This window comes from Stegodyphus dumicola, chromosome 7, assembly GCF_044657685.1.
Source record: "Stegodyphus dumicola isolate Sdum_Otavi_A_Nest chromosome 7, ASM4465768v1".
Taxonomy (NCBI): domain Eukaryota; kingdom Metazoa; phylum Arthropoda; class Arachnida; order Araneae; family Eresidae; genus Stegodyphus; species Stegodyphus dumicola.
The window spans coordinates 179,918,083-179,938,190 of record NC_140774.1 but is presented as its reverse complement, the minus strand read 5'-3'; the positions used below and the strand labels follow the sequence as shown (position 1 = coordinate 179,938,190).

The following is a 20,108-nucleotide window of genomic DNA, read 5'->3' as shown; positions in this document are numbered from 1 at the left end:
TCATACTTTGCTTCAGTTACATGAAATTGGAAAAATCCATTCTCTGATAACTGAAAAAAATATTCAAAAATTTAAAAGAAGAAACAGAAAATCAGCTTAAAATAATTACTAAATTTAGTTTTTAAATGAAATATAAAAATATTTCTTGAATGGGATATACGAACGTACTAACGTTTATGCCCAAATAAAATAACAAGACTGACTTATATGCATCCCAGCCCCCAAAAAAAACAGTATACATAAAATTCAAACCAAAATATTATTGGCAAAAATATTTAAAATGTCATTTAAAGTACGTAAATCCATTTACCAATTGAAATACTTTACTTCCTTGAATTTTTCTCATCGAATTCGAATAAAGAAAATTTGTGATCAGTGTGGTCGAACATTTTATTCTGTTTGTGGCAATTAAAGATTTTAAAAGGTTACTGTTTATATTACCCAGCTACTACGGCATATTAATAAAGAATTCCTCATGAATTATGTTATTATGTTTAATTATTATTATGTTTCCATTATTTATTACGTTTCCATTATTATGTTTCCATTATTTTGATAACCACATTACGTTCCACAAACTGTGAAAAAAACGACAGTACCTAGGACCATCCAATTATGAATAACATAGCCTTCCACACGTATTTTGAATTTCTAATTTTACATTTTATATTTTATAAAATTTTAATTAATTTTTGATTAACAAACTCGACGATTTCAAAGTGAACAGTGGCAGCACTGTACGGAATGAAAAATCTATCTCCGGCGCTCGAGACAGCATATCCGAAATTCTAAATATATGCTGTTTTTAAATATTTTGTCATTTGCTATTTATTTGAAATTTATATTGTGTAAGTGTGAAGAATATATATTTAATTAACAAATTTAACACAAAAAAAAAAAAAAAAAAAAAAAAAAAAAAAACGTTCAGTAAAGTGCAGAATCGCCCACTTTTATGGCGCATATCAATGTGCACATGGACAAAGTGAGCGCGCACAATGCCAAGTTTCTGCAATTCTCTGATGTTTTTTAAAGTTAAAATAGGTCGATGTGTACATGGATACCGAGTTTGTGCAATTCTTTGACTTGTTATTTTCAAGTTGATGTATAACCGCCCGCTTTTTTGGCGGGCAATTTTGAGAAACGTGCGAAGTACTGGGTGATTCTGCACTTTCCCCAAATCGTTAATAAAAAAACATACAAAGTTTAGAAAGCAATCTTGTTAGGAAAAATGAATACTAGCTTCATGAACTGATAAAAGCCTGAAAAAAATGTATATAAAAATCTATGGCAGAACTTAACACTACCTTGGGAATTGTAAAGATATGCTGCTATGCTGCTTTTAAAATTTTTGCAATATTGCTGTTGAATTCTGTATGGTGTAAGTGTGAAGAAAATTATGCTTAATAATAAAGCTAAAAAGACAAAAAAAAATAGGTTAGGAGAAGTGAGTGCAGGATCAGACTATTAAGACTGCGAAATCAACGACAGGGTAGAAAAAAACTTAGCAAAAACTTAGCAAACTCTTTGGGGCGACAGTTAAAATTTGAACCCTTTCATTTTATTATTATTATTATTATTATTCTACTTACCTCGGTGGGCATGGATGATCATTACAAGTTTGAGTAATGGCGTCCGGTTTCTCGCTGATATCGCATAGTGTCGCTTTCACGACTGCTTGATCATGATCTCGAACACACTGGATGACAGATTCACGAGTACCTGAAACAGAAACACTTGCTTATGAAATTTGCTTATGAAATACAATAAACTAAAGATTTTAGAGAAGGATTTAAAAATTTCCATTTGATAAGACATTTATTAGTACTAAAACACGATTTCTTATTTTCCACAATAAGCTATGTTACATACTGCAAAATAAATCAACAACATTTCTTTATAAGATTAATCCAAAAAATAGCGTCTGTATGTGATTAAATTAAAAATCTGACGTGGACAACACATGACTTCCTTCTAAGGTCTATTAAATTATACACGTTTTTTACTGCATTTTATCTAATCTTATTTCCTCAAATCCCATTAGATATATATTTCTCTTTCAATTAAACCGGTTCACACTAGCAAGGTAAAACGCATAAAAACTCAAAACGTCTTCATTAAAAATTGTAAAATACCAAAACACATAGACACCAAGTACAGTTGAAAAAAATAAAAAAGTTTTTTACAATTAAAATTAGAGTTTCTACGCAAAAATATCCAATTCGACCAGCGGGGCAGGAAGACTGATTTTTCGATGCACAAAACTGAAAGTTTACTTTTGTTCCCACTCGGCATAAAAGGCACTGAAAGTGGGTGCAGAAACTGACTTTATTCCACGAAGAGTTTCAAATGTAAATCGTTAGGCTTCATAATAACTTTAACAATTTTTAAATCGTTAATAATTTTACGACTATTGCATGCAGATTAACTAAAGCCATAAAACCTTAATCGAAACATAAGAACGATATAATTCAGTCACTTTTAAACTAATAAACGCACAATTTACCAATATATAAGAATAAAAAAATTACCTCAAAGAACTGATAATCTAGTTCGATTCTTTGAGATCATTTTTAATATATATATTTAATATATATATTCTTGCTTCCTTTCTGCATATTTTATAAATTAAGAATGAAAAGCTACGGTATTTATCCCTACAAATGGCTAAAGTGCAATTGGTGACTTCAGTATGTAAATTTTCCCCCAATTTCCAGTGTCTACAGGCTTTCAGTTTTGAAAGCTTATTTCTCATTTTCAGGATAAGCACAATTCTGTAAGTCAAAAGTTATTGTGTCTTAATTACTGATAAAAACTTGACTTGAACTTTTTTTAACTATCACATTTGCGAATTATTGCGCTGGTGAAACTTCCGTGGAAAGATCTGACTATGAATTGGAAGAATAGATGTTATGGATAGAACAAATCTCTCTTTAATGTCATTACTGCAAACTTAATCAAGTTGCAATTTTTCAGTAACTTTTTTATTGCTGAAAATTAACATAGATTCTGTCCTGAATTCGGAAATGATTACTTGATATACTATATCCCGTTCACTGATCTCAAGTTTTCCCATCAATGAACCCAAATTTAAAATTTAAAAAGTACTCTCTGACACTATATATATTGTCGCCTTTCTACAGGCTCGTAGATTTGGAGTGATTAACGACAACACTTGATGAAGAATGAAAACACAATTTATTAGCCGATATTACTCAGGACAGCTCCAAAAACGCGTTTACAGTCGTCGAAAAACTACGACACACACGCTGAAACAATCAGCAACATAGACCTTCAGACTATAACGGTGAAGACAGCTTCACGGCAAAACAGGTCACAAGTCGGTTCGGTCGTTCTTGGAACTCAACGTACTCTCGAAACTCTCCACGCTGTAACTCGCTATCCACTCGACAATAGACTGCTACTCCGCGTACAGGGCATGGTTTATATCAAGGAGGTTAGAATAGAAGGAAGGAAGGTTCAACTCACACGGTGAAACATGGCGGCCATGTTATATCGCTGTGACTTGTGCAAGGAAGTCTGTAATTGCGACATTTTTTTTTTTCATTTCTTTTTTGAAGCATGTCAGATTGTGTTGCATATGGATGCACAAATAGATTTTCGTAAAATATTTCTGGGATTACTTTTCAGGCGTACGTATTGATTTCCTTTTTTTATGTAATTTGATAAATATGTTAAAAAATATCACAACGTCATGTTGTTTCTTTCCAGATTTGAAAAAAAAAAGGACTTCATAATAATCCGCATATGTTAAATACATCTTAATGTTTCTGCTTATAGCTGTTATCTTCGTTCCTTAACATACAGTGATATATGCTAGGATTTAAATTGTATAATTTGAACGTTTTAGGTAATTCGTTTTATAATTTTCATGGAATTCAAGAAATCAATTGTTACTATTTTTATGAATCGCAAAGGTGTTAAATAAAGTAATACTTTTATTTATATATTAATTATTATTCATTTTTAAGTTTCGTGAACTATTATGAATATAATTTGTGCATTTGATGAAGATATACTGTTATGTTGTTAAAAATTGTTTGCATAAACTTACGAATTTCTGGGCAGTATAGCGATAAAAGTAAGTAAAATATTAACACAACTGAACATGTGGAAAGACGTATTCAAGAATTTATATAGGTATATTTTCTGTAATTCAGCTTCATTCAAGGCAATTTCAATGAGATTCATAAATATGAAACACGGATAAACTGATATCATTAAGTTCACATAAATCTGTTTTATTTTATTAATATTTATTTTCTTGTTGTTGGCTCTGACAAGGATGTATTTAAAACTTTCATCTTAAGAAAATGCAACCTGTGACTATTTTTTAGATAATTATTGCTTAAATATGTGAATTTCTGTTTTAGTGTATTTCAGCTTAAATCTGAAGTATTTAAGCATACTAAAATAAAATAACTTTCTTTTCTATCTCTTAAACTGTGTATGAAATAATTCTTTAATAATTTATGATAATATTGTGAATAAATTAGAAATATCACTTCTTAAAGGAAACACTGGAAAAGTACACCCAACAGGTTGCTAAAAAGACCTAAACAGATCCCTGAAATATGCAGAAACATCATTTTTAAAGGATTTAATGTTATACACATGCACTTAGATTTCGAACTATTTCTTAATAATTTTCTGTTCATAGTAAATTATGGATATCATCTTTATTACTTTAAAACAAAAGTTTAACAATAGCGAAGCATTTCATTATAAATTTAACATATTTTTACTGCAAATTACATGCACAGAACAGCTTAGAAACATGTACGTTTCACTGCCGTAATGCAATGTTTTGAAGTTACAAACATGGACGCCGCTTGTTCGGTGGAGCTTCATTCCCCAATAGCGGAGGAAACCGCGCCCCTCCCTCCTTCTATTCTTGGTTTATATAGCTTTTTTTGGCCTGCCACTGGGCCAAACCGGTGAGAATTCGTTCCAAAATGTTCTCGATCCGTCTATGGCATATCGCCGTGCCAAATGGGCGATTTCGCGCAAAATATGGCAACCCTATCTTTTTTGTCATTTTCTGGCAACTCTAAACACGTTTTACGAGGACGCTATCTTAAGTACAGACCCTTAAGTGCAGACGTTCATTTCCTGTTACGTAAACACAGAGGAGGGGTCTCTCAGACCGCGCTCTATTTTATGTATTTTAAAAATATAAAATTTAAAAATAATGTACTATTTTTATAATATAATCATTAATACACTTTGCTTGTTATATTGAAGTAAATTATTCTTTTTAAAACTCTAATATTTATGCATTAAAATTTAATTTTTTAATCACATATGAAAAAGTACGGAACACTTAATCAAATAAATAAAATAAACACTACTTGCTTGCAAATGCGTATAAACTAAATTACTTAATAAATTTTCCATCTACAGAGTCTGGATTATATAAAATAATACAAAAAAGGATAATATATAAAGATTATTAAAAAAAACTCCAGCAAATTATTTTAAGCATTATCAACGCAATTTTTGTAAGTTCTCTTGGCCCATTCATTACATATTGGATTCTTGAAGCTGAAATATAGATAGGTAGTTTTTCTCCTCAGTCTAGGCGGGACAAAAAAAGCACGGTTTACGCTTCTTAGGGGTATCACTTACATCTGGGCTAGAAACGAATCCGCAGAAAATTCCTAGCACTCTCTGAATGCACATTTTTATTTCTTGGTTCACAGTTGGCGTTTGAACACTCCGTTCCATACGTGGTTTCACTAATTCTAATGATAACTCCATCAAAAATTCGTGTTTTTCCAATCTGACACTATTTCTTAACGATTGATGTATTGCATGTGCATTAATTCCACTTACATCAAGTAATCTTGGCCATTGCTCATGCCTTCTTCTTCGGCTTGTAGAATTTTTAGAACATTTTTCATCCAATGCATCTATACCTTCCTTAGTCACATTATAAAATGTTATTATTTCTAGTTTTTTAGCATCAAGGTCTTCTGATTTCCATTGACGCATTGCAGAAATGAGAATAACACTTTTTAATTTTTGAGGTACATATGAAACGAGAGTCATTCTATCTGTGAATGCATAAAGAGAAGATCCTTCACTTTTCATTTTATTTGGAAAACATTCACCTGGTATTTCCCCTCTTACTTTTTTTCGTAGTATCGATATATGTTTAACCTGGCGAGTGGTGATCGGACCCGAGGACAGATATCCAGAACCGACCGCTGGCGGGAGGAGACCTGGTATATGATCTTAGGAACGAACTACCGGCACCTGTCCCAGAGGACGAATGTCTAGAACCGGCGAGAACCGTGCGCGGGAGACCGTCGTAAGCAGTGAGGAAAGGCAGGAAAGGCAGCGTTTGACCAAGGGGCAGGTGTATGCCGGCATAGGCTAGACATAGACTGGTTGGCATAGGCTAACAGATGCTGGACAACTAACTTTGTGGTTCGACTCGGTGGAATTTCCGGAACCGACGATTTATGGGAGGAGACCATTTATGGGGGTTCTTCTAGACCACTGGCTCGACTTGTGTCTAGACAGTTTTGACCTGCAGAGCAAATAATCAGTCTTCACATTGACTAGAGCCATCGTTTATTCGGTGGTAGGTTCAGGCTTGGCAGGGACCGTACTGGTACTGCCTTGTCCGTGTCTTTGGTGGTGGGAACACTACATGTCTCATGATGATGGCCGTATGAGGAGCTTTGGCTCCTCTCGATCGGTGTAGAGGGACGTATGATCTCGATAGTTATTTCTGCGTCCGTAAAAAGAGTACTGCGGGAGAGAGTTGTGACCCCTCCCGTAGGAATTGCAACTGAGTTTTTGAGCAGTCTGGGTGAAGATCGGCCTTGTGGATCTCTTCGTGATGGTCGCCTGTCGGGCTCTGCTACATGAATTCTAGTTTTTGAGGGATGTTTTTCCCTCTGCAGCGACCGGGAGGGATGGCGCCCTCTCGGATCGGTCCCGGAGGCATGGAACATTAATCCTTGCAAAGGAGGTCTCGAACCTTCTAGAGCTTGGACATATGTTCCTCTGATTCAATGTTTTAAATTTTAAAAACTATTTTTAAAAAATTAATGGATACAGTTTAATAAAAATTTTGGAATAGTTATATTTTATGTCAACTTGAAAGTACTGAAAAGAAGAAGAATAGCTATATAACTTATAAGCAGTTTCGCAGTTCTAAAAATTGGTGCAATTTGTAACCGAGGTAATTCTACTTTTATGGCGTTGCTGTTTCTAGGTTTCTGCTTTTAAAGGAAAACTAAGCATTGATAAGATCAACTGAGAAAAAGCAGAAAAATGTATGCCATCATTAAGGTTGCATACGGGAGTTCTAAATGTATACTGCTTTTAAAATTTCTGTAATTTTCGTGTTGAATTGTATATGATGTAAGATGCTTAATAATAAAGCTAAAAAGACAAAAAAAAAAAAAAAAAAAAAAGGTTAGATGCAGTGAGTGTAACAGCAGACTGGCAGACTACGAGCTCAGCGAGAGCGTAAAAACCTTAACAAATCCTTTTGGTTGACAGTTAATATCAGAAAAATTTCGATTTTCCTTTTGCTGTTGTTTTTAAAATCCTATTTTTCATTTGTGAAACTTACATTCAGCTTAATTTAAGAAGCAAAAAATACTATTCCTTTAATATAATTAGTACAAATTCATAATCAAAGTTAAAAAAATGCAGCCACTGGAAAATATTGCAGATTATCTAGCAACCAGGTGTAAAAAATTAAGATTTGTAACAGACCTATTTAAGTGTAATTTAACTATTTTATTCACGCTATGAACTCATGAACTGTAACCGAACTATTTTATTTAAACGCCATCTCGTGGCGATATGAAAAAAAAACGTCAGTCGACCTCCAGCCGCCATGATGATAGCTTACTATGTTATGTTATTCTCAATGTTTGATGTTCCATTTGGTATATGTTTCATTTTTATGTATATTTCTTTTGTTTGTAACCGTTCCTGTGTGCTCTGTTAATAAATCCTTTTAAAGCTAGCCGGCATTAGTGTTTCTTTTCAGGTGTGGACTACTGGTCAAATATTCTGGAAACCAATTCTGGAATTAAAATTGTCATACCGTGCTGCTAGCACATCGAATCATCAACTGGGCAATTTCAACGGAAAAGATAAGTTTCGTTTACATTATCGTTTTAATCTGAGTTAAAGTTCTTTTAAACTGATTATTTATTATAAGCTGCTTCTTAAAGCAAATGTAAATTCTTTATTGAAATCTCATTTATTGATACTACATAAGAGTATTAAACGAAAGCAAACGGCTTTCTGTTAACCAAACGTTATTTCTTGAATTGTAATTTGTTATTTTAAAATATTAATGCGCATAGTAAATTAATTTGTGAATAATATTGTTTCACTGAATACATGTTTTGATGTTAAAGTTTGAATATATTCATGGACGTTGTTCATTAGAATTTATTAGTTTCGATTCTGACATACAGCAGCAGATGTTTTCCCCCCGCGGAAATGTTTAGACTAGCGATGATTTATGATGTGTTTACGTCAAATCTTTTATTATTTTTATTTCCTTTGAGTGCTGTTGTTCCTTATTAAATGTTTTATTCTACATAAAATAAAATATTGTACTTGTTGATTTATCTTTCGACGAACATTTTGAGAAAATGATTATAATATACTACTTCAGGTAAATATAATTGTTTTCAATTTAATGAATGCATGTCTTAAAAAATATTTCTTGAAGCGAAAGAAAATAATTATGAATAAAATCGAATGACTATTTAAATAAAGTAAAAGAGTTACTAAGTGTGTATTGCTTAATCAGCTTAATATTTTGTTAAGATTAAGATTTCGAAGAATTCAGCTTAAATATAAAAGCTTATGGTAAGACATTTATGTATGTTTTGCTAAGTAGTAAACAATTTTTGAGCAATTTATTATATGTTATTTTCTTGATACAAGTTGAATTTATGAGGGCATTTTATGATATTTTTACGACTTCGAAATAATAAACTTTGTGAGTATTATTGTTTACATTCATACATGCTGTTTAATAGGGGTATATACATTTTACTTAAAGGTATAATTATTAATTCTAAAATAATGTATTGTGAATAAAATCGAAATAACAACAAATTCAACTTCATCTTTTCCCTCCCCCCTGACCTCTCATATAATTATGGCTTACCTTGCCAAAGCACGAAAAGAGGATTTAAAAACTCTCGCTGCAGAACTGGGTTTCACTGTAAACGACACTATGCGAGTAATAGATCTCAAAGATCTTATTGTCAATTCTGACGCTTATGATGAGGCTTTTACCAGGAATCTTCTGGAAACTTTAATCGAAACTAGACAACAAAAACAACGTGAAAGCAACGATCTGGAGACACGTCAAAGAAAAGAACAAGAACTTTTATTAGAATTGGAGCGTTTAAAATTAAACCTGGCAGCTGCTAGCTCAAATCCTAACTATGCCGCCTTTGCTTCAAATGCAGCTATTGAAACAAATATTCAACACCTAATCCCTAAATTTACAGGAACTTCTGACATTGCAACCTACCTGCAAATTTTTGAAAGACAATGTGAGAAAGTTAATATAAAACAAATAGATTACATCACTCATCTCCTACCTCTTCTGCCTATAGACATTTCGCAAATTATTTTAAGAGAACCAAAAGACAAATTAGAAAATTATTCTTACATCAAGAAGATTCTGCTACAAAGATTCAAATTAAATGCTGAATCATTTCGAATTAAACTTACTACACACCAAAAACACCCTGGGTCTTTATGGAAAGATTTTACTTACGAATTAAACAATTATCTCGAAGAATGGCTCCATAGTCTCGATGTTACAGACTTTGAATCACTCAAAGACTTGGTCCTGACGGATCAGCTTAAAAGAAGAGTCAGTAGCGACGTTAAGGAGCATTTTATTGATACTTGGGGAAAAATAAAGAGTTCATCTGAATTAGTACAGAAATTGGATGATTATGAAGCTGTACGTGTTAAAAATACGAACTATAAAACTGAACTTCCTGGCAGGCGGAACTATTCTTACAAATCGACTAATCCATCCAAACACAAAGTGGAAAATCGAACAAGTGACATACAGGGAACTCATAAAACCTTTTCAAATCGTGTTCAGCAACAAACAGAGGAAAAGCGACCTCCTTTAACATGCTATGGGTGCGGAAAAACTGGTTTTATCAAGTCTAAATGTCCAGACTGTAACCCCCCAAAGACTTCAAATTCATCATATTTTGGCACTATCCAAATGCGATCCTGTTTATCTTCCACTCGGACTGCTGTATTTCCAATTAGTATTGGTGGTGTTTCCGGTACAGCTTTCGCCGACACTGGTGCTAGTCACTCAATTGCAAGTGAATCCCTCTATCATATTCTGCAAAAACAAGATGCAGTATTTGAAAAGACAACACTACAGGTGTCTTTCGCTGATGGTTTGGTATCTGAAAAAGAGGTACTTCGCACCGAACAAATTATTCTTCTCGAAGGCAGAGAGTTCAAAACTCCGCTCCTTGTGTTGCCTAATGCCAAAAATAACTCGACTCTGTTAGGAACTGACTTTCTTCAAAAAGCTAAAATTGTTTTAAATCTTGCTGAAAATAAGTGATACTTTTCTGATGAACCTCGAAGAAAATATAGCTTCGTGAAACCTCATCAATCCCAAGTACTGAAAGAAACCCCAGTTGTTGTAAACAACAACTGCCGACTACGAGGAAATGAAGGACAGCAATTAACTACAGCCCAACGGTTTGCAACTGATGCATTGCTTAACAAATATCACACTGTTTTCAAAGTAGGGGGAGAAACCACTAATCAAAAGCCATCTGACTTACTTCAAATTCCAGTCTGTGCTCAACGTTTTGAAACCTTGTCAATTGATCTTTTCGGTCCCCTTCCTGAAACACCGTCTGGTGAAAAATGGATTTTTATTGTGCAGGACTGTGCTACGAAGTGGACAGAACTATTTGCTTTAAAGGAAGCCACGGCCAGAGAATGTGCCACTATTCTTTTGGAGGAAGTCGCCCTTCGATTTGGGTTACCCAGGAAAATAATAACTGATAATGGTACCCAGTTTACTAGTGCTGTTATGCAACAACTATGCTATATCTTGAACATTGATCAAAGTCTTACTCCTGTCTATCACCCACAATCTAACCCAGTTGAAAGAAAGAATAGAGATCTGAAACCACGTTTAGCAATACTTGTTGGTAACGACCGTCAGTCATGGAAGGATAAACTGCCATTAATAAGGTTTGCTTTGAATACAGCCAAATGTGATTCAACTGGACATTCTGCTGCTTTTCTTCAATTTGCACGAGAGTTACGAACCTTAGATGATGTAAAGCATGATATAAGAGCCGTAATTGAGAACGATAATTTTGTTCCCGAAATTACTCCATATTTGAAACGTTTTGCAAGAAATGTACAACAGGTACGAGAAAGAGTCGAAATGCATCAAGATAAGCAGAAACGATATGCTGACAAAAAACGAAGAGAAACACCGAAATTCGTTCCTGGAGATAAAGTTTGGGTCACCCTCCATCCAATCAGCAAAGGTCCACTAAAGAAAACTGCTAAATTCATGCCCAAGAGAGATGATCCTTATGTGATAGTGACTACAAGATCTCCAACCACTTATGATATTGCCGATCCTCATGAACCAGACAAAATTCTCGGCAAGTATCATGTTTCAGCCTTGAAACCATATCAAGATCGAAATAAGCAAAACTCAGCTCGTGTAATTCCAGTGGTTCCCTTAAAGAAAAGAGGACGCCCGAAACGTGTAATACCATCCGAATCTGCACCTGTTGCACAAGGTGCTGATGACGCAAAATCTACTCCTCGTCAAACTGGAGCCCGTCCATCTGATTCTCCGCCCGCTGCACAAAGTAGACAAATGTCAGTTCCTGACTTCTTGCCGAGACGTCTACGAAGTCAGAGGGGGAGGATGAAACAGACCTATTTAAGTGTAATTGAACTATTTTATTCACGCTATGAACTCATGAACTGTAACCGAACTATTTTATTTAAACGCCATCTCGTGGCGATATGAAAAAAAAACGTCAGTCGACCTCCAGCCGCCATGATGATAGCTTACTATGTTATGTTATTCTCAATGTTTGATGTTCCATTTGGTATATGTTTCATTTTTATGTATATTTCTTTTGTTTGTAACCGTTTCTGTGTGCTCTGTTAATAAATCCTTTTAAAGCTAGTCGGCATTAGTGTCTATTGAGGAACGGCTACATCACAGATTCTTACTTTATTCATTAACCTTATCAATATATTAGGCTGCTTTAAAAAATTATCACAGGATCCCATTTTCAGAACTGGAGATTCCGGGTATATCTTACGGAGTGGGGACCCGATAAATTTTTCAAAGTACAAATTTAAAATATACACTAAATTTTACAAATTTTAAATACTATAGGAAGGTTTGTGGAGCCCCCTTGGAAGTGGAGCCCCGGGGGCACATGCCTCTTTTGCTCTTACAGAAATCAATGCATGGATTAGCGCAATATGAAAACCCAGAACGTTTTCTTCCCTGTATAAAATAAATTTTATGCTGTTTCACCTAACTTCCTTTAGCATATTACCTCGTCTTCCATTTATTTACCGTAAATACACGCTGAAATCAAAAATAACTGAATAAGTAACAAACTTAAGAATGTTATATGTAATTTATGTAATGAAATATACTCTGACTAGCAGTTTAATAATTAGAAAAAGTCGCCTAGTTTTAAACAGCGACGTGAAGTTTTCCTTAAAACTTAATTGCCTTTTATATTTTACACTTTAAGACCTTCGAATTTTATATGCGTGCCATATTTCTTACGTAAAAAAAATGTGCAAAAATAACAAGATTGTTGAAATAGTAACTGCGAACAATAATGAACATGAATGCTCCAGTAGCAGGAACAAGTAAAATTATAACATGTGTCTAAAAGATATTAAGAATTAAAATTAATGAAGTGAAGATATACTAGGAGTTCGTAAAATTTAACACGTAAATATCTTTGTTCTAAAAGATTTTATGCTTATGGTTTCAACTTAAGAAATAAACCAAGTACGGTATTTTGACAATATGATAATTCTGCTCACGAGGCAAAGTTTTAAAAATAAATAAATAAACGAAATAAAAATTTTTAACAGTATCAGGAAGAAATTAAAATCTTTAACTGGATTCTGAAGAAAGTTCGAAGTATTTTGCTCCTCATTTAAGGATAAAAACTAGTCTGGAATGTTACTACTTTGACATTTCTTTACGGGTAAAAATTTCCTCAGGAAAAAAATTCTCGAAATTGTATGATTTAAGCTACTTTTAACCTATAAAATGAAAAGACTTTTAGAATACGTGTAGCAATGTAATTTCGTTCTGCTAAAAGATTTTTAAATTCAACATTTTATGAAAGAAAATATTAAATCCATACTTAGTTCTAGGTACTTTTGAGACTTTTAATTTATCTTTTAGAACTTGATTCAAAAACATATTTGAATAGCTGTCGTTAGCAAAATTTCTAAGCAGTCATCGAATGAATATTTAATTTTATCCATTGTTAATTTTTAAATTGCGTTTTTTTAATTCGGCTATGCAAAGCTGTTTTTTTTTTTCAATATGAAGTTTGTATAAAAACATTTTGCTTTGTATGATTTGAAGTTAAGTACATCTATAGTGTAGTCTCATTTTTCTAATACCGCTACATTAGTAGCCTTGTTCGATATAGCGGTTAGCGAAGCTGGCTGTCATACTGGTGGGCACGGATTCGAATCTCGGAAAAGGCATACATGTTTGTAAGTGTATAGTATCTGTGCGATATAGGGAACTTAAAATATTTTCTTATGAGGCTTGAGTGGTAGAGTGGTCTAGTGGTAGAAGGGGGGCGGAAGGGTCTCGGACGAGATTTTCTGCATGGAAATTGGGACGGAACTGCACAGTCATTGCAGGTGGAATTACACGTGTACGATCAAGGGGAAAATTCGTGTCCTGCTCATTTGTATCTGTACCTATATCAAAGCTATTACCGTTCACGATGGCAGATATTTGCTATTCTACAGAGAATGAAGTGTTTCTTTTAACAACTATACTTCGACTTTTAAATTCATCTTTCAAATATAAATAGTACATGACCTTGAACCACGTGTTTGGAGAATATCTTCCTAATTTTTTTAAATCTAATTATTTTAATCGTATAAGTGAATTAATTTAATTTCATTTATCTGATACCGTTAATTGCTTTAATTACCGTAAATGCTTAATGATTGACTTATGTCTTAATTTTTAATGACTACTCCGTCCGCCATTTTGTTTTCTCCACGTGTTCTCTCTTGCGCAGTGACTTATGCTTGTCTTCTCCATTGAGAAACGCAAATTCACAACATGTCAGGCGCGATACTTCAGTCTGAGTATGACCAGACTCATGCCTTAAAATACTGAGTCATGGTTTTGTTAGCTCTGTTTGACTTATATTGGTACACCTAAAAATTAATAGCGTTAAAGGAAATTATCGACCAGGCTGGTTTAAACGAAATGCTAATGAAAAAATAAAGACAAAGAAAGATTTCCACAGTTTAAAAATTTTGTGTCTGATTTCGTGTCTTGGATTTCTGCGCCACCTATAAATAAATGATAATTAAAAGGCGTCAGTTAACCAGAATCGTTCGAAACTTTAAATTCTATCTTATATGACCCATTTTTTAATTGCAACGATGAGTGCAATATGTCCAGTCAAGGAATCATTTTGTGGTTGCAAGCCAGTTTCCCTTAAAAAGTCACCCAAGAAGTCATCCCTCCCTATAGATAAATGGCGTTCGCGTACTGTGCTTTATTTGAAACACACTGTTAGTTTATGAAGTTTATAAAAATCCTTCTACTATTAAGCGTATGACTAATCTCCATATTTCAGTAAACAAGGTTTTACTTCTCAGGTTTTTCATATCTTTATATTATACAGAGCGTCCCCACTTGAAAGCTGCCCCAGTAAATCTGTGATAAAAGTTTTATAACAAAAGGAAATGAAGCCAAATTTTTACCTAACGTAATTTTATGTTTGAGAAATGAAAGAACATTACAAGAGGTACTGGAAATGATCTCCCCCCTCCTCTATACACACAGTTCAACACGACACTGCATGTTCGCGTATGCTACTGATAAGTGTATTGGGTATCAGTGCTTGGATTTCACAGTGGCTGTTCTGACGTAACTCGTCGATGGTGTATGGTTTGTGCTTATAAGCATTACCTCTAAGGTGAGTCCATTGAAAAAAATTACAGGGATCAAGTCTGGAAATATGATTTCACCGCAGCCATACTCGCTATAGACGTGTGGCATGTTGTTCCATTTTGCTGGTACCAGCCAAGTGTCAGCTTCTATCATCCAGCTGGTTCACAGTTTCATGAAACAGTGCCTAGTACACCCAGTGGCGTAGCGAAGGGTGGCAAGGGGGTGTATGATGCGCCTAATGGTCTCCAAAGAAGATTTTCCAGAAAATTTCAGTTTTTATTTCGATCGATTTCTGGAAAATATATTTAAAATTAATAATTATTGTAATATAAAATTATTACTTATTTTCTTGATTTGTCTGACAAAATGTGTAATAAAATGTTTTCAGTACATCAACCAAATATCTCCGCATACAAAACATTCTTTCTGACCACTTTATTTCTCTAAAACAGAGATATATTATTATTTTTTTTAAACGAAATGCACGTATAACTCACGTTTTTTTATTTTAAAACGATAACACGACCTTGTCCCGAATTTCTCAAACATATCCAGTTTCCAAAAACCGATTCCATTGTCTGGAAATGACATTTTGGGAAACTCGTAACACTTCCGCTACAATGGATTGCGTTTGACTATCCTGGAAACGACTGATGGTTTTCCTGGTTACCGATTCAACTAAGTCATCTTGCTGACAGATTGTATATTCACTGCTACAAAGCATTCAACGCGTGTCAGTGGTTTTTAGTCTCCTACTAAAAAGGAATGCTGCAGGTCGCTCCTTACTCCCTATCTAAAATGCATAGTTTCCGACATAACAGACTAAATTTGCATATTCCCAACTTTGTAAACGTTATAATTTTTCTTTATAATCTCTTCTATTTCCTTTTGTTAAAAAGGTTGTCGATTATATGGTTATTTAATACCGAACTCGCAATGTCTTCTAACTCTTTTGAGCAGTGAATGTCTGCAAGATGTGTTTTCCGCAGTAGAAAAGAAACTGAACTTAAAACTCCATTACAGATATATGCAGAAAATGCTTTTCCAAACCAAAGAGTAGCACTTCAAATAGTCCTTACTATTTCATTATCAAATGCTATGAACGTTCTTTCAGAAAATTAAAATAAATTTTTACATATTTACAATCAGCGATAGGACAAGATCCCCTAAGCCATCTAGCATTTTTAAATGTGGAAAGAGAAAAATTTTAAATGACCAACTTTGATGAGGTAATTGATAAATTTGCTTCATCCAAGACAAGAAAAATGTACACATAGTAATTAATTATATTAATGTATACTATATTTTTATAATTAAATATATCTGCTTATTTATAATATATATTAAACTTTTAATTGTTTAAAAAATGTACTTTTTTAAAACAGTTATCTAAATAAGTAAAATATATAAAACCTTTTTGACTAATTCTAGATCATCGTATGTCTGATTTTTCCGCCGACACATATACATTTCCGAATCCAATGCTAGTGTGGTTAGGTAGTGACTGTTCTTAATACATTTTAAGAGTATTTTATGGCAGATTCAGCATTTTATAAGTATTTGCATTATTTTCTTATTACGAATATATTCTATACATTATATTACTGTAAGTGTGTTTTTTTTGGGGGGGCGCCAAAAAGGTATTTTGCCCCGGGCGCCAGTTATGATCGCTATGCAACTGAGTACACCTCACTGGTGATAACAGTGTTATCATAAATGCCCGATGATGCGCCGCTGTGGTAATCCACAGAATGCACCCATCTTCTTTTAACGAGGGACTTCTCAACAACTGCATGCTTGTTGTCACTACTCCATTAACATACGTTTTGTTAGTTCACCTAGCTTGACAAGTGGAACCACGCTTCTTCACTATACCACTCTGGCAGCAGCATACACAGAACTGCAGCACCGTATTGAACCTCTATTAAACCTCTGGCCTGGAAGGCAACCAGCAACCGAGTAAAACTGCTACGGCAAGCGGCCTGCTTCTACTAACTCCTTCCTCTCTTGCTTGGCAAAAAGCCACAACTTAAGTACTTGGAGTTCGCCAGACAAATTTGCATAAATAAGTTAAAGCTTTTAATTCTGGCCGGAAGTAGAAAATAAGAAGTGATAGTAAAGATTTAAAATAAACGTTAGTAAAACTTAAGATCTTTACAACACTTTATAAAACATTAGGTCATAAATATAAGTTTACATAGTTCGCTCATAATCGTTTCCAGGTACACTATTATCATACCTGAAATAAATTTTTTAAATATTTATTTATTAATGTTGCTTCAAATTTTGTAACACAATATATTAAATTAAACACAAAAGAGTACCTTCCAAAAGTCTCCAAAGAAGGAAAAAATTATTCAATGCTGCCCACAAAAAAGAATTTCTGACTCAAACCGCTTTTGAAAGCAAATCAGAAATGGCGTGATACGACACTACATGACATGCATTGTAGAGGACTAACTGATGTTGTCTCATCTGCTTTTCGAGGAGACGAAAAAAAAAGACAAGAAATTAAAAGAAATGAAAACAATTCGTGATTTCTGGTTGCCTTGGAGATTTAATTAAATCCTGATGTCTTTAGGAAAATTTTCGTGACTTCATGAAATGAATCTTCTCTTCTCCCAACAGCTAGCTTACAGAGGGGGAAATCAGTCTGAATTAGACATTATTGTTTATTTATAAGCCAGAGTGCATGAACTCGAGCTGAAGGAATACAGAAGGGAAAATTAGCGAGCAGCTATTTTTAATTACTCTCCGGAAATTCTCTGAAGCATGGAAACTCGAAGAAGCAGTATCTAAGTCTCAACATGAAAGGGTGTTAGGAGTGCGTAAATACTTTCATTTACATGTAAGCTACTTACTGTGTAACGTACCACTTAGAAGAGAGATTTTTGTGATGATATGATGGTCATTAATAAATAACCAGACAAGGAATTAATTTTGGAATTTAGCACAATGAGGTAATCCCTCGCAGTAATGGATGCAAAGAGAAGTAGTAATTACAAAAATATCAGAACTTCTATTTAAATCGAATAAATCAATCATATAGATCTTCCTCAGATATGAAAAGTTAAGATGGTGACGTGATTAAGAACACCAAGTGCATTTTCACGTAAGACTTTTAGTTATTTAATTTAGTTAGTTAAACACGAATAAAGATCTCTACTCTTGTATAGTGGATATCGTGAGAAAAATGTGGTAGAAAATCTCACCAACCATCATAGTCAGCAAAACTAATGGTAACACAGAATTGTACGCTTTGCACAAAAAAAGTACGGGACGATTCAGTATTAGTTATACTGGACCGATTGATGAAACTTAACTCGCGTTTTTCATGTCTCAAAAACGCAACTTGGGATATATATTAGACTTTATATTAGACTTGGGATATATATTAGACATAGCACTGTCTGCACATAGATATTTTGACATAAAGTTGGATTTATTGTGAAATAACATACGATTTTTTTTTCATATCTCGATTCTACGACTCACGTTTTGCTAAAGCGCCAGTTATGTAAAAAGTCACACGAGTAGTTTCTAAAAAACTAGCTTTCAAAATTTTAGCTCCTCAAAAGTTAATTTGGTGTATATGTTACCGTGAAAGACCGAAATTTGGTGTATATGTTACCGTGAAAGACCGAAATTGGAGGATGTCTACTTTCACCGGAGAATGTCAACATTCACCAAATACGTCGGTGAAAGCTCGAATATTTCTTTACATTCTTGTACATTCGGACCCTCACCGGTGTATGTCGACAATCACAGATATGCTCTGGTGTAGGTCGAAAAGAGAGGAGTATATGTACACGCTGCCATTCCAAAAGGAAGTGTTCCACAAATAAATGCAGTTGTAAAAGCAAGGGCCTCTTGTGCAATCCAAAGTGTCATAATAGTTTAAGTTGTTGCAATAAATAAGATTTGAATCACATAATTTGGCAAGTTTATAACTTCTATTATTTTCCTTTCTCATTTTGAATGTACTGTGTGTTTTAAGTTCTTATATTAAGTTATATAATCTCTTTTTTTTAATTTAATTTAACTGATTACTTCTTTCACAATTCTAAATTGAGGTTCAATCCAAATAAAATTTGCGGATATTTTCAGATTTACTTTTATTTTGGTAATTTTTATAAATTTTTCGAAAAAAAAAGTTGAAATAAAACCTAAATATTTATCATTACCATTAAAGGAGCTTCATTTTTAGCATACAATTTTTTACTGCAAATTTTCCAAGATATATATGAATTTATGCATAGATTCGTTTGAAAATTTGACACATTTGTTATATGCGACAATAACGCCAAATGTGAATTACGCACTTACACGTTAAAATTATTTGAAAGAATCAACGATGCCCCTTTTTTTCCTGTTCGTGCACAGTGAAGGGAAATGGAAATAGGTTACCATAAATTAAGATTTCGCCGAGTGAATTATTCTTGGTGCAGACTAAAAAAATGTGCCCCAAGACAAATTTTAAATTTTCTCGGTAAGTTTCTTAGCAAAGTTTACAAAATTTAATATTTAGACGTAATCGTGAAATTGAAATATTGAACAAAAATCGGTATGTCTTTGCAGAAAAATCGGAATTACTTGGTGTGTATGTTATAACAATACTATACTTAACTGTAATGTATATCCTAGGTCGAGTGTTCCAGATATGAAAAACGCAAATTAAATTTCGTCAATCGGCCTGATAGAACAGGAGATAGAACTGTCCCCCCCTCTTTTTCTTTTTGGTGTCTGCAGAGTGTGCTCTGACATGCTGGGGTCTCGATACTCAAGCAAATATAGTTAAAAAATATCTAAATGACATCCAGGTAAATAAACTAAAAGAGTATGTCTAAATGACATCCAGATAAAGAAACTAAAA

The 20,108-nt window shown here is 33.7% G+C and overlaps 1 protein-coding gene across 5 annotated transcripts in view; it reads right to left on the bottom strand.

Annotated features, from left to right (window-relative positions):
• The window catches only part of LOC118187711 (protein madd-4-like), a 557,221-nt gene that overhangs the window by 49,982 nt on the left and 487,131 nt on the right, over nt 1-20,108 (bottom strand). For all 5 annotated transcript variants that reach the window (XR_015042253.1, XR_015042254.1, XM_085821131.1 and 2 more), the window contains exon 12: nt 1,590-1,719. Coding sequence is in view for 3 of the 5 variants with exons in the window: in XM_085821131.1 (XP_085677257.1) it covers nt 1,590-1,719 (130 nt within the window). In the remaining 2 variants the exon portion in view is untranslated. The remainder of the gene's footprint in view (nt 1-1,589; nt 1,720-20,108) is intronic.